Source organism: Pomacea canaliculata, linkage group LG1 (genome assembly GCF_003073045.1).
Source record: "Pomacea canaliculata isolate SZHN2017 linkage group LG1, ASM307304v1, whole genome shotgun sequence".
In the NCBI taxonomy this organism is placed as follows: domain Eukaryota; kingdom Metazoa; phylum Mollusca; class Gastropoda; order Architaenioglossa; family Ampullariidae; genus Pomacea; species Pomacea canaliculata.
Window position 1 is genome coordinate 34742960 of NC_037590.1, and position 15852 is coordinate 34758811.

At 43.8% G+C, this 15852-nt stretch overlaps 2 protein-coding genes across 2 annotated transcripts; both read right to left on the minus strand.

Moving 5' to 3' along the window:
* Positions 1-1155: 1155 nt before the first annotated feature.
* Positions 1156-14220, minus strand: LOC112561105. Its single transcript, XM_025233344.1, has 12 exons — positions 14069-14220; positions 13423-13485; positions 12753-12837; positions 5744-5856; positions 5099-5167; positions 4668-4730; positions 4038-4106; positions 2718-2811; positions 2462-2538; positions 1863-2129; positions 1518-1702; positions 1156-1341 (listed from the first exon to the last, which is right to left on the minus strand). The coding sequence occupies exons 1-12, from the start codon at positions 14103-14105 to the stop codon at positions 1156-1158; spliced, it is 1308 nt and encodes a 435-aa protein (XP_025089129.1). The 5' UTR covers positions 14106-14220.
* LOC112569366 lies at positions 6338-7795 on the minus strand. The gene is made up of 2 exons (XM_025247166.1): positions 7299-7795; positions 6338-6909 (listed from the first exon to the last, which is right to left on the minus strand). Exons 1-2 carry the CDS (start codon positions 7593-7595, stop codon positions 6742-6744), a joined length of 465 nt encoding a protein of 154 aa, XP_025102951.1. The 5' UTR covers positions 7596-7795; the 3' UTR covers positions 6338-6741.
* Positions 14221-15852: the final 1632 nt, after the last annotated feature.

A 15852-nucleotide genomic window follows, 5' to 3' on the forward strand; every position in this document is an offset into this window, starting at 1 on the left:
AGTCGGGGGGTTACCCATGTCTGATTTTTTATATCTCCTAGAAATCTTGAGATATCAAAACGCCTAATGCATCAGTTTTTCTTATCAGTGCCTCTAGTTTACAAAAAACTCAAACGTTTGGTATATGACTCATGGTATGTGTAAATTTGTTTTTAAAATGCTTGTACGTTTTGAAACAAAATCGTTGATTAAAGTCACAATTTTCACTTTAGGTACTCAAAAACAGTTTTTAAAAGTGCTATATTTATGTTATTTTGTTACTCTATATTTAAAAACCCTTAAAGATATTAAAATATGGATTTTAAATTTTTGGAGTGTACCGGTAACCTTAAAACAAATCTACATTCTTTTAGTCCTTCATAGAATTGAATTTGACCAGAAACTTTGGCCTCGAAGTTGCTGTCTGTCACCCTTGTGCGCAGCTTTTGTCCATGATAAGTCCTCTAGACTGAACAATCTCTCAACCGCAGCACTGCTTGGCAAGAGGGTGTTGGTGCGCAAATAAATTTGTTTGACCGTGGGATATTTGTCCAGTTCACTGACATTCTGTGACAATCCAGACATCAGGAAGGTAGTTGTCTCAGGGTGCCGGTAACTTCTTCATAAATGATGAAGTCTGCCTGTTCGTCTGTGCACTTGGTTGGGGATTGGACTGGCGTGTTGATCAATGCTGCCTCTGCAGTCAAGAGGGATCTGCATTTCTCACGCAGGGTTTGGTCCCCAGTCCACATCAACTTGCACCTGAAAACAATAATATGCACAATAATTAATTCTTTGTTAATTTGGTTAAAAAATTTTTCTTATTGTTTTTTAATTAATTTTATAAAATGTACTGGTTTTTATGTACTTATTTTGATTTGTAACGCAAGTGTCAAAAGACCAGTGACAGTGAATATCATGTTTTGTTTTTTTTAATCAACATCCCCCTCCCCCCCCCAACCAAAAGTTTATTTTTTAATTTATTTACGGATATTTGTTATAGCGCTTATTCTCGTTTAATCTGAGCTCTAAGCGCTTCACATTCTTCTCATTCTCAAAAAAGCAGTGACACAGAGTAGCTTATAAATGAAGAAAAAATACATTGAAAATAACGAAAACTCTCCCTCACCTTGGGTTCGACACAGTTGCAAGCAGGGTTCTTGGTCATTATAGGCATCAGCAAATCTGGTCTCCATCCCATCCATTCAGGACAGCAGTCAGCCAGGGACCACAGATTTCTAGCTTGGACTTCTGTTGCTTGATGCGGATCTTGAGGGTGTTGAGCTGAGGCAGGAGGTGTCCCAAGCCCACGCACTTCTCGCCCTGCAAGTAGTCGAGGCATCTGGCAAGAGGCCCCATCACCTGCAACAAACAAATAACAACCAAATGTTGAACCCCATTTTCAAAGGGGGAAAAAAGGGAAGCAACCACATACCTGTGTGTGTTGACATCTAACCCTGAACCAAGGGGAATAATTTGAAAAATGGTATAGCTTAGCTCAATGAAAAATTTTGCAATAATACATAAAAAAAACTTACCATAACAAACTCTTTCATGAAGAGCTGGTCTCTGGGGGTAAACCTTGGGAGGCCAAGGGCATCTGCTAACTTGGACAGCTGCTCAGCCGTGAGGTCTTGAAGGCATTGGACGGCATCATACGTAGAATTCCAGCGGGTTTGGTTTGGAATGATCATCTGCCGTCCCGTAGCCTCTTGAATGCTCTCTGTTGGACATATAAAAAAAATAAATAAATAAACACACATTACAAACACACACACTCAAAACATACAAAATTAATTTTAAAAAAGACTGGGGTGGGTGGGAGGGGGAGGGGGAGGGGGAGGGGGAAGTGAAACAATTTTGTAAGTAAACAAATGAATTACCTGCAGCAGACTCAGCTCTGGACTGCTTATTCCAGACAGCTTGAGCTTTTGCAAACAGGGATCTGCTGGCAGTTCGGAATGCACCGTCCTGAAAGGCAGCCTCACTGTCCTTGCTTGCGACCAGGTTAAGCGTGTGGGCTGCACAACGCTGGTGAGGGGCAGTACAACAGATGTTATTCCCCTGGCAGGAACTCCACAGAAGTGATGTTCTCCTCTTCCTCATCACATGTCTCGCGTCTTCTGGTGACTGATCCTGAACCAAACACCCTGGAAAACAAAATGCAACGGAAATCATTAAATAATCTGAAGTGCACTTGGCCACATAGAACAACTACTTTTGTTTAAAAATAAAAATAAAGTGTAACATAAGAATCTTCACATTGGATAGTACCTCGCCCGCAGCCTGCTTGCTCATCTAGATATATACAGCAGTACAGTAACGTACATAATCATCATAATACATGTACACACCTGAAAGCTTTCACGAAGTTTGATGCGTTGTCCGTCACAATGCGAACAACTTTGTTCTGGATCTTGTACTCTCTCAGGATGGAGTTGAGCTGCGTGGCTAGGACATCATGGGTGTGCGAACCTTTCACTCTTTTTGCAGGCCAATGCAAAGGATTTTCTTTCATAGCCTTCCAAAAAAAAAATGGCAGGTAACTCCAAGAATGACCTGAAACACAAGAAAGGAAAAGTAACATTAAAACTTAACCCTAATTTACATTGGCATCAAAATATTCTTATAGATGAAAAACAAATACCAACTGAAATTAAACATTGAATTAAAAAATTTAAAAAAACTTGCCTTCGATGAGCAGTCCAGCAATCTGCAGTTGATGCATACATGCTCACATTCTCCAGTTCACGATAATTTTCTTCTTCAGCTCAGCCATCTTTTCCTGCAACACAATGCACAATGCAATTTTTAGCACATGAAATTTGAGTTCTGTGACCAAGAACAAAAGATATTAATTGTGGATACATCACCCTACTTAAAATAAAACTAGTAAAACAAACAAAAAAGGAAGAAAAAAAAATAGTAAAACTTACCTCCAACATTTGGTTCGCCGTTTTCCTGCTCATTAACTGGGTTTCCTGGCCAGTGAGTCTGGACACGAACTTAAATTCTCCAGCATGAAGAAGGACAGGTTGCATTCCAACAGGAAATGAAGGACGGCGGAATTGACGTCTGCTTTGCTGACGGTACTCTCGTGTTCCACTTTGAAGAGCTTCGAGACGGAGGGTTGGTCGTCGTCTTCCCTTTTCCGCTTTCGTGACGTTTCCAAGTCTTGAGTCAACTGCCTGGCAAGCAGTGGATGTTTCCTCTAAAATAAACACATGAAAATAAAACAAAATTTTAGAAGTCCATTCGCAATCACAGCAAGTTTCTACTAAGCTAATTGTCATATTAAATTACTAGCATTAAATATAAAATCCTTCAAGCCACCATACTGTTCAAACGTCCTCCATGCTCTTTTCATACAAACAAACCAAAACACACACACACACACACACACACTTTATGACAAAGACTAAATAGATAGTACAGAAACGGTAAAGACAGCAGTTTGATCAGTCGTCGCCCCTGCGGTAATCACGTTGATGCAACCCCTTACCTTTCCACAATCTTTACAACATGTACACTCCTCTATTCCAAAAGCAGAAAAGCAAGAACATAAAGAATGAACATCAATGAAAATCTCAACGAACTTACCTGCAAGTGAGTTCTCAAATTAAACGCCGACGTCTTGTTCGTTGAGTACTTGTTCGTGCTGCCGCACCCATTCTTGCATTTGAAACTATACCCACATTTTGTGGCTTCGCAAAATGTAAAAAATTTCAAATAAGGCTGGAAATTGATGGGTACGTCCATCTTCGTTTTTCAAATCGCTCCCGCCACATGGACGACACAGTACTTGCGGTTACTGAGCGTGCGAGACACGTGGGTGTCTGGCTGTCACAACACCGAGCAGTGAGAGCAGTGGCTGTCGTCGTCTTGCTGACACGCTATCGACAAATGGTCGTGAAAGTAGCCAACATGTAGCCAAGCTACAGCTACTTTCTAAAATGTAGCTACGGCTACAAGCTACTTTTTTTAAATTTGTAGCCGGCTAAGCTACAAGCTACCAAATTTGTAGCCGGCTACAGTAGCTGTAGCTAGGCTACAGCTACTCCCCATCCCTGCATATGAAGAAGTAACTGTTTTGGTCGTAGCTGAACTTCTGAGACTGTCCAGCGTGTCTGTTGTCAGAAACCATTAACATGTGTTGAAATAAACATACCCCAGTTAGTTTTCTTTACAAATTTGTAAATAAGAAAGTGTACAAACTAGCTACTTATCATAGAGAGAACACGATGGCATTTAAATTTAATGCAGTAAAGAGAACACGATGGCATTTAAATTTAATGCAGTAAAGGATTTAATAGTAGTTTCGTGTGTTTTACGCTGCACAGCTTTCAAGCAGACAGCAGTAGAGACGACAAAATGACAGGGGAGGCTATCATGTATTTCTATTTCAAGTAATGGAGTTGTCTCTCTTAGCCCGTGTCCCGAATTTAAGGATATATATATTATACACATTGATGTGGGTCTCTAAATAAGATAATGGATGTTTAACACTTCGCTTAAGAGGGGCATATTTTGTAACCGTCAAGCAGAATTATTTCGTTTAACTGTAGTTAAAGAGATTTGCACTTTAGTGCGTATAAATAGCCAGAGCAATAAAGAATCTGAAGAGAATTAGCAGAGGATAGTTACATAGGTGTCTGCTGTCATTCTGGAAAGTGTTTTTACTTACTCACCTGTCATTTGTGTAGATCTCCGAGCAACTGTCGACTGAGTACTTGTCAGGTGGTTCACAAAATCTGTCAAAATGATGAAACATAGTTTACATGTCGGTTAAATACATTAAACATTGACATTTTAGATAAAATACAACTGTAGAAGAGAGAAAGTTGATGATTTTAATAGTTGTACAACCTTTGTAAATTATGCTAAAGTAGATGGTTTATTTATTAAATAAAAAAAATTTTCACCTAAATTAGCTAACTAATGTTAAAAGGCACTCTATAGCTATAATTTTCTGCTGGAGTGGGAAACTTTTATAACAAGCCGTTTTGAAAATAATCACAAATTAATGAAAGATGCTTACAATCAAAGTTACAACTAAGGTGTTCACATAGGGCTACAAGTGATATCGATAATAACAGTTTACAACCTCTGTATTTCTTACCTGTCATCTGTGTAATTAACTGAGTAGCTGGAGACTGATTGCTTGCTTCGTCAAAATGTTTAGTAAGATCTGGCAAAATGATAGAAACAAAGCTATTCAGAGTGAAGGTTGAACACATTTTAAAACAGAAAAGCACATAAGTTTTGGTTCGTGGTATCTAACCAAATGTTTTAAAACTATTCCTCAAAATAGAGTTATAAACGACACACTGATTCAAACTCGGACAACAATGATTGTTCGCATTAACAAGAAGTAAGCTAACATGTTTAAAAATGCATGTTCCATAACTTAAAAAGGACAACATGAAAATGTCATTTTTATTTTGTGTGTATAAATGTCTCCTTTGATCAGAAGGTAGCCGGATCTTCAAATTTTACCTTAAAAGCAAGTAGGCTCTGACACGCGCAATTAATATAGATATCTCCGATTATAAACACGATTATACCCAAGCACACAATATCGACATTTAGGTAAGGATTGTGGTGTACCTGAGTGCAATATATTATTGAAACAATTAATAACTTGATATATCATAAAATGATGACATTTACTGTAGGTCCTTGAAGTTTGTGTTGTTTGTTGTTGACAGATTTAGTGATAGCAAACATCAATACTGTGCCTGAAAGCAAAGCAGGTGAGACCTACCACATGATGTGTGTAGAAAATTTAACTTATCCTTAAAATCTTGCAAGATTGAATAGGGCAGCTTGTCAATGCCACATTTGCTTCTGATGCAGGTGAATAGCATGTCTACAGTTCTGAAAATAACAAGTTATTATCAAAAACAAAGAAGCTCATGTTTTCAAAACAGAATGTTCTTCACCGGTTATGACAGGTAGCTTTCCGCTATTTTTAACAATTTTTGTCAATGCTTACGCAAAAACACAGACTAAAATAAAATACTTTCCTGTAATAAAAATGCCGAATTCACTGAAGGTTAATGTCTACAACTACGGATGTTAAAGGCAATAAACAATACTATTATCATGATGGTAACAACATCAGCTAAGGAGGCGACGACTAGAGTGATTCCAAAGACCAGAAGGGAGGTGGAGGAAGAAAATGAGACCGTCCCTACAGTTGTTATTCAGACTGTCGCGTTCCACCCCCAGCCTCGCCAGAAGCACGCGCACAGCCGCTCACACAGCCGGCCAGACACGCACAGACACTCGGCCGGAGGCAGTCTACGACTACCTCTCGAAACCCGTGCACGGCACAAACCACGACAAAGACGGGAAAAACGATACAAGCACGCTGTTTACTGACAAGTATAAACACGCATACACATACACCCACACACACACACAGAAAAAACGGATCAAAAAATACCCCCACGAGCACCCGTCAAATAAATACAAAAACAACAGGGGACTACCTCCCCGCCAAGAGGTTACAAATAAAACACAAATACAGCAGAAAAAATGCCAAGAGCACTGCGACACAGCACAGTCAATGTCTGCTCAAGTGTTCAAAGAATCAGCGGAAACACCAGTCTTCTTCTACTCCAGCTGGCCCCCCTCCCTCCTCGCGTCCAGGTACGAGAGGTGGGTAGGCCGTTGGTCACGTGAACCCCTGCTCGCCGGTCCTAACCCTGGCTGCTCCACCTAAGGCTGGCCGCACACCCGCGCAGCGAGGTCACGTGTTCACACGCCGATGAGATGACGTGGGTACAGGGTGGCTGGTTGACACAATGGCGGATGAGACGTCAACGACGAAGAACACATAGAGTCTGTCGAATACGATGAAGATGCGACATACGAAGACGTTGCAAAATATGGCGAACATGTAGAACGAGTAGAACAGATAAAAGCCTGTAGAAAAAAAAAACAGTTCCTCCAATAAACAGGCAGCTCTTCCACAACTGCACAGTTTCTACACACATATTCTAGCACACGTATAAGCATGTGACCGTTACAGCACCGGTCCTAAAGCATACAAAGCCATTTAATAAAACACGGGTGCGCGCCACATGCGCTGCGACCCGGCCAATACAAAAGCCATTCTAACCGGACACAAGTCTTACACTCCAAAAAAAAAAAAAAAAAAAAAAAAATAAAAAAAATAAAAATAAATAAATAAATAAAAAATCGTGAACACAGTCATTAACACATAAAGATCAACCCATTCACACTCCAATCCCCAACTAAGGGCCCCATAGACTGGAAACGCGTAGAACTCAAAGAAAATCGACTCTACTAACCCAAAACGGCTTGTGATGGTACCCGACGGTCAGCTGCCCTCCACAACGGGAATGGCAGAAACTCTCCCGTGGAAGTCCGCGGACACTTTCCAAGGGAAGTTCAAACGTCCTGGGTAACACGGCGCAGCCCACACTGCCCAAATGGCCCGGTCTCCCGCCGTCCTTTTCAAACACAACACGCTCCTCTCTCCACCGAGCCCAGGTCAGAACTGCCACGAGGGACGCTGCTTTCTGGGGGTCACTTCCTGTCGCCCAGGGGCTGTGACCAATCGTCAGCGCCCACGACACCCAGCCCATGCCAAGGCGCGTGAACGCTTTTCACGCCAAAACCTTGGACAGGGAGGGGAGGGGCCTGACCAGTGCACCCCCAGAGCTCCCACCGGCAGCACACAGCACTCAAGCCGACGTCACGTATCGTAGCCAGAGCGTGACGTAAGACACGGCTACGGTCAGAGGGAGAAGGCCTTGACCTTTCCCCTGCACACCGTACAAAACAAAAAAAAAAAAGCCGCCAACCGTCGTCTGCTGTGAGCTGCCTTACTGAACAGGAGCGTCCCCAGGCGCTGACAGAAGGGCCGAAATCGTGACACGCGACACATCCCCCCCCTAAAGACAAAGCAACGCGGAGTTAAAACCCAACGCGTGTCAAGATTACAGAAGAGCAACATTCAAAACAGTCAAAAATTACAGTCAAAACACCAATACTAAACCCCAAAACACGGGAACGACTGCGTAGGCTAAGGCACAACCCTAAAGAAACTCGACAAGAAAAATATAAACCTCGCTAATCTACATAACTGAAATCTTCATCCTTCTACTGTTGAAGGCAACCGGCCGCCTAAAAGGTATCAGGCGGGGAGAGAGACCTGCTTAAGAAGTAAGCCTCTACATTATCCTCTCCCGCGATGGCTTTTATCCTCATGGGATACGCCAGGAGCTGCATCGCCCATCTAGCTAGCCTAGCACTACGTCAAAACTCAGAATTCCCCCTCGAAAAGAAGAAAAAGTCGAAGCCGAGTGCAAAACGAGAACCAATCTGAATGCACGACGGCGAGGCCTCTACAGTCTCACAATACACCAATCACCTACGCGACATCTAAAGAGAAACTGTCCGCAGAACCTAGCGAAACAGTTACAGAGAATTGAAAAAAAAAACCAGACTCACTCACGCCTAAATCCGTGATACGTCCTAACACCAATCCTAAACAGAACTCTCTACCGATCCAGACGGCCTGACGCGTTGCTTCTGCTCCACGCAGAACGACGCCGGAGAATATGGAGCTGTTGCCAGGATACGTCCCATCCCGGGGAAGCACACAGCATCACCCCAGAGACCTAATGCCCGCCAGGACCTGTCCCCATTCGCTTGAAGCGGGTCTTGTGTCTCCTCCTGTTTTGTTGGCTCCAGTAGATTCGCCTGTGCATATGTTACTTTTCCATGACGACTGGTTTCTGCCCTTTGCTGCACCTCCATGTGCGTCTCGTCGACTGACACCCGTCCCCCAGGGCTGCTACTGTCCCCCGCCTGCCGGGGCGATTCCTCGATAGCTGGCCTCCGTTCGCGGGGAGTTTCACGAACCCGCCCCCTGGGTGTCGCGCGCTGGCATGTGGCGCACGCTGCACAATAGCGCCGCACGTCTTTGTATAACGACGGCCAATAAAAATCATCCAGTATCCGTTGGCGTGTCCTGTGGGCCCCGAGATGTCTACCCGTCGGTGAGTCGTGCGCCATTTTGAGAACATCAGCCCTTAGCGGAACTGGCACGACGACCTGCTCGTGTACAACTCCGTTGCCTCCGGTGTATTTGCGCCAGATAAGCCCTCCCTCGTGTTGAAAGACACGACCCCTGTGCCTCGCTGCACGGGCGGCCGCCTTTGATGAGCCACGGTTCTAATGTGCCGCAAACTTTCGTCTGTGCTTTGCAGCATGCTTAACTCATGGGCATGAATTTCCAGCTTTTGTAGTGGAGCCTTTTCAGTTTCTGCGCTTCTCATCTGCATGCAGGTTTTCACCCGAGCGCAAGTTGCCGTGTGCTCTTCGTATACCGGCACCTGTATCTCTTTTCCTTCCTTCGTCCGCATGGTATTCCCTATAAGCACTCCTTCAATGAGATCGGGAAAAACGGCCGCCTCTACCTCGCCAGAGTAGTACGGCGACTCCAGCCGGACGTATGCAAGAGGTACCCACTGCGTGCCCGTGGATGCATAGCGCACCCTCCGTTTCCTGTGCGTGAGATCTTTCGGGTCGACTAGGTCACGCCTGACACAAAGTAGGTCAGCGCCCGTGTCCCGCACTGCAGAAACCTCGTGACCATTGAGGGTCACCTGCATACGGAAGTCACAACAAGCGGAACGCCTACACCTTCTGTCCAGCAATGTTCCACTCCTCACCTCCTGATCCACCGCCCTCACGGTGGCCAGAGTGATCGTACTCCCCAGGGCGACCTTGTCGTCGGAACTCTTGGGGAGTTTCGGACACTCTGCCCTGTAGTGGCCACTTTACCGCAATGGAAACAGGCTTGTTTTCCTGCTTTTGGTCATCCGGAAACGGGGCTCGCTCCGCCGTTCCTGCTGCTCGCTCTTCTGAGGACGGGTGGTGGGGTCCGTGCGATGGCTCCTCGCTGCCACTCTCGCATCTGAAAACTGTTGAGCCAAAACAGCCGCGTCATCCACGTCCTTGGGCGTCCTCTCCCTGATGAACGTGGCTAGATCAAGGGGTACACTGTCCAATAGCTGTTCCATTAGTATTAAGTCTTTTAGACTTTCGAAGGTGGCTGCCTTGCCTGCTAAGTCCATCCACCTCGCCAGGTACAGGCGGGTCCTGGCGAGGTACTGTTGGAAAGTTTCGCCTCCTTCCCGCCGGGACGCTCGCAGTTTACGTCTGTATGACTCGGCAGTTAGGCGAAACCTCGCCAGGAGAGCGGCTTTAAGCTTTTGGTAGTCTTCGGCATCACTATCGCTGAGGCCTATATACACCTCGCTGGCCTTTCCCCTCAGCAGTACGCCCAATCTGATTGCCCAGGTGCTGAGGTCCCATTGTTGCAGTTTAGCCCAGCGCTCAAACCTACAGAGATACGTCTCTAGGTCCTCCTTTTCGTCGAAGGGTGGGATTTTCAGACGTACCACATCTCCTTGGATGCCTGGCGCATCCTTCCTCTCGCCACGCTTCTAGCACGGGCAATCTCCACATCGTGGCGTAGTTCCTCGAGACGGATTCTCTCTGCTCTCTCAGATTCCTCTCGTCTCTCTGCAAACGCTGCTAACTCCAGACCTGATAGGCCTATCTCCCTACCTAGGCGTAGGTACCTTTCCAGGGCTGGTTCTGTGGGCTGACCTCCCGATGGCCCCCAGCGCGAGGGTGAGCCTCTACGCTCAGGTGACTCATCGCTTCCTGCGTCACTGTGCGACTTGGACTCGAACCTTCCACCGCGCGCCGCCACTTGCGAGCGCGTGCGCGTGGCCACCGCTTCCTCTACGTCGGACATGATGGCTTAACAATGAAAGAAAAACACGCAACCGCGCCTCCGCGGAATCAACAAAAAAAAAAAATATCCACCTAACCCGGACAAGGGGAGCAACTACTCGCCTACCCACGAGACAAACAAGGACGGTACGAAACGAGACAAGACAACATTCACGGGTTCGAGGAACTAAGGGTGGGGTGAATCATACCCCGCATCTCCACCAATTGTCGCGTTCCACCCCCAGCCTCGCCAGAAGCACGCGCACAGCCGCTCACACAGCCGGCCAGACACGCACAGACACTCGGCCGGAGGCAGTCTACGACTACCTCTCGAAACCCGTGCACGGCACAAACCACGACAAAGACGGGAAAAACGATACAAGCACGCTGTTTACTGACAAGTATAAACACGCATACACATACACCCACACACACACACACAGAAAAACGGATCAAAAAATACCCCCACGAGCACCCGTCAAATAAATACAAAAACAACAGGGGACTACCTCCCCGCCAAGAGGTTACAAATAAAACACAAATACAGCAGAAAAAATGCCAAGAGCACTGCGACACAGCACAGTCAATGTCTGCTCAAGTGTTCAAAGAATCAGCGGAAACACCAGTCTTCTTCTACTCCAGCTGGCCCCCCTCCCTCCTCGCGTCCAGGTACGAGAGGTGGGTAGGGCCGTTGGTCACGTGAACCCCTGCCTCGCCGGTCCTAACCCTGGCTGCTCCACCTAAGGCTGGCCGCACACCCGCGCAGCGAGGTCACGTGTTCACACCGATGAGATGACGTGGGTACAGGGTGGCTGGTTGACACAATGGCGGATGAGACGTCAACGACGAAGAGAACACATAGAGTCTGTCGAATACGATGAAGATGCGACATACGAAGACGTTGCAAAATATGGCGAACATGTAGAACGAGTAGAACAGATAAAGCCTGTAGAAAAAAAACAGTTCCTCCAATAAACAGGCAGCTCTTCCACAACTGCACAGTTTCTACACACATTTCTAGCACACGTATAAGCATGTGACCGTTACAGCACCGGTCCTAAAGCATACAAAGCCATTTAATAAAACACGGGTGCGCGCCACATGCCTGCGACCCGGCCAATACAAAAGCCATTCTAACCGGACACAAGTCTACACTCCAAAAAAAAAAAAAAAAAAATAAAAAAATAAAATAAATAAATAAATAAAAAATCGTGAACACAGTCATTAACACATAAAGATCAACCCATTCACACTCCAATCCCAACTAAGGGCCCCATAGACTGGAAACGCGTAGAACTCAAAGAAAATCGACTCTACTAACCCAAACGGCTTGTGATGGTACCCGACGGTCAGCTGCCCTCCACAACGGGAATGGCAGAAACTCTCCCGTGGAAGTCCGCGGACACTTTCCAAGGGAAGTTCAAACGTCCTGGGTAACACGGCGCAGCCACACTGCCAAATGGCCCGGTCTCCCGCCGTCCTTTCAAACACAACACGCTCCTTCTCCACCGAGCCCAGGTCAGAACTGCCACGAGGGACGCTGCTTTCTGGGGGTCACTTCCTGTCGCCCAGGGGCTGTGACCATCGTCAGCGCCCACGACACCCAGCCCATGCCAAGGCGCGTGAACGCTTTTCACGCCAAACCTTGGACAGGGAGGGGAGGGGCCTGACCAGTGCACCCCCAGAGGCTCCCCACCGGCAGCACACAGCACTCAAGCCGACGTCACGTATCGTAGCCAGAGCGTGACGTAAGACACGGCTACGGTCAGAGGAGAAGGCCTTGACCTTTCCCCTGCACACCGTACAAAACAAAAAAAAAAGCCGCCAACCGTCGTCTGCTGTGAGCTGCCTTACTGAACAGGAGCGTCCCCAGGCGCTGACAGAAGGGCCGAAATCGTGACACGCGACACAGACTAATTCAGGTCTGACTATGGTTGCTGGAAAACTAATCCTTGGCACTACAGGCTTGTCTGGCGAATCTCGCGAGGTACCTGCAGAGTTCTTGTAAGCTCGTCATGTTGTGTAAGGCCCTCTCAAAGGCGGCTTGACATCCTCCCGTTTGCCAGCAATTGTTTTCTGGAAAAAATCATCGTCAGTTAGTAAGCTGCTTATGTCAAGCAGAAGCTGAACAGTGTAATTTGATAATGTAATAATTTTTTACACACTATATTTTATATATGTACACATATATAACATGGATCTTTACATGTGTTTTGCGAATTCGTGTATATGCATTACTTGTCATTGGACAACTTTTTATTAATGCCTCCCGGTGCTGTGAATAAAGACGTTTTCAACATTTGTCAGCTTAACTACTTCAAGACTAAGAAAATTTTAGTAAAGGAAGAGAAGACTGTAGGTTACTACAATATTATCAGGGTGCTTTTTTTTTTTTTAACACATCTTTGACTATTACTAGGAAGGGGTCGTAGAGTTTTCTATTTAACGCCAAACTCTACTTTCACCTTACATTGTTCATTGTGTTTTACGTACCTGTGAATATTGAAACATTACTTTCAAAAGCGGCAGGAGCCATTACCTAACTAAATGCAAATTACTGTGTGTGAATAGTTTGTGAGAACAGTGTCAGTTATGTACACGCTGTGCTCATGTGATGGTAACTTGAGTTTGCAGTCACCTGACAATACCTTTTCTGCTTACCTGCCATTCGAGTTGAAATATGAAGAGAAGGGTTATGAGTACTTGAAACTTGTCCAATAAAGTCTGTAGAAAAGGTACAAAATATAAGGTAAAAGACAAAATAAAAAGTTCTACAAATCAAAATGCACAAGCATAAAATACCGTTAATTATTATTAATTTGTTTTTAGAAACCTTTAGATCTTTATATTAAAGATATAATAAAATGAAAGCCTCTGCTCAATACTAGATATACTGAATATCATTTTAATCGCAAATATTTCACTGAATGTTTTGATATCTGGAAATATATCTGATAATACTTTGAAGACTCTTTAAGTTATAATTTTTTCCAGTCTTCTCTTTCTGCAATATTACCGCAACATTTGAGAGCTAAATAGGTGCAGCCACATCGTTTATGAATGTTTCAAACAAGATACATATTAATATACTTATTACAAATACAAACTCAGCTCCATGCTCTACCGTGTGTCGATAGAAAAATGAGAAAATGAGCCATTAGTTAAGACTGGATGGTCTGTTCGTGTGCACTACTATTTCATATGTAAAAATTGAGAAATCTTTAATGCTTGTGGACTTGTATGATTGTCATTGATAGTATCAGATTGTGAAACAAGTTCTTCAAGGTGTGAACAGCTTATGTCCTACCGCAATGTAGTCCATTAATTCCGAGGATTGTATTCATCCGCTCGTAGAATTCTTGCGGAAATTTAGTTATGTTGCACGAGGCTTTGGCACATTCGAAGAAATCACTGGAAATGCTTTATTTGTGAATTTCCAAAACACACACACACACACACACACACACACACACACACACACACACACACACACACACACACACACACACACACACGCACGCATGCATACACGTAAACAGTATTATAAAAGAGATATTTGAAAAAATCTATCTTTGCAACTAAATGTTTTCGACTCTAATCAAACAAATAATTAAGGATAAATTAACTTTTTATATGGATGTATTTTATAAACATTGCTTTACCTTGACTAGTCTGACCAGGGATGGGCAAGCTACTTTTAATTTGTAGCCGGCTAGGCTACAGCTACTTTTTTTCAAAATGTAGCCGGCTACACTACAGCTACAATTTTGCAAAAAGTAGCCAGCTACTTTGGGCTACTTTTAAAATGTAGCCAGCTTCTTTTGGCTACTTTTAAAAGCGTGATGTTATAACAAGTTAGCTGTAGCCAGCTGGCTGTAGCAACATACACAAACATCAAACATACACACAAAACACTATTACTTGCTTTACAAAGTTTTTATTATAATAATGAAACGGAGAACTGCGATATACCGACAATTTTATTTAGTGAATCCATAAATGCTTTCATTCATTCCTTGCACCCTTCCTCCCCCGGCCTTTTTCACACAATAAGTACACGTATTTTACGATTATATTAAACATTTCTGGATCTTTTTCCTCATCCTGTTTTAGTGACAAAAGAAATTATATAAGTTTTCCGATAAACATTTGTTTTCTATAACTATTTGTTCCCTATTACTTAGAAATGAAAACTAAACAGATGCTTAAGTATCAGGTACCTGGTGGAATTTTCAATAAGTTAGGTTATGTGGTGATGAAAAATGTCAACCTCTTATCAATACTGTGACAATGAACAACAGACCATTGAAATAAATGAGTTTGCATGGAATATAAGTAAACACTGCTTATCTAATTTAGGCAAGCAGATCATAAGGCATTTTTTTTCTAACACTGACACTGAAAACAAAGAAAGGAACACAAACTAATTGTTTCCAAAAGCTGATAGGGTGAAAAGTATAGTCCTGGCATACTAGAATAGACTTTAATTATATAGTAGGATGTCAAATGTAGCATATAAACACTGAAATATATTTTTCAAAAATGATCTGATACAAGATATATTTATTTTAAATCTTTAAGCTTGAATTTCTCTGTTTGTCGTTTTTGACATCCAGTCCTAAACTATAAAAACATATTTCTCAAGATTGGCTTGTGCTACAGCAGTAAAATTTTGCAATTTTTTTTAGAAATGCATAAGCTACAAAGTGATGCATTTGAGAATATAGTATAAACATTACTTTTGATAAAATGAACATTTTTCTAAATATTTTCTAAATATTTAATTGCCACATTCACACTGAGTCGGGGGTACCATGTCTGATTTTTTTATATCTCCACCACTGTCAGCCCTGCTATTTATTCTCCCTCCCCTCGAACATTCTAGCACAGACATTCTATTTCGTCGCAATAAAGACATTTTTGAACATCGCTACATTGTTGAACATCATTTCCTCCTCGCGCAAAGACAAGACATTTTTACTTTGAACATTGCTACATTGTTGAACATCATTTCCGCCCTCGCACAAAGACATTCTATCTTTTACATTGCTGCCGTGCTGAACATTCTGGAATATAGATGCAAATCTACAA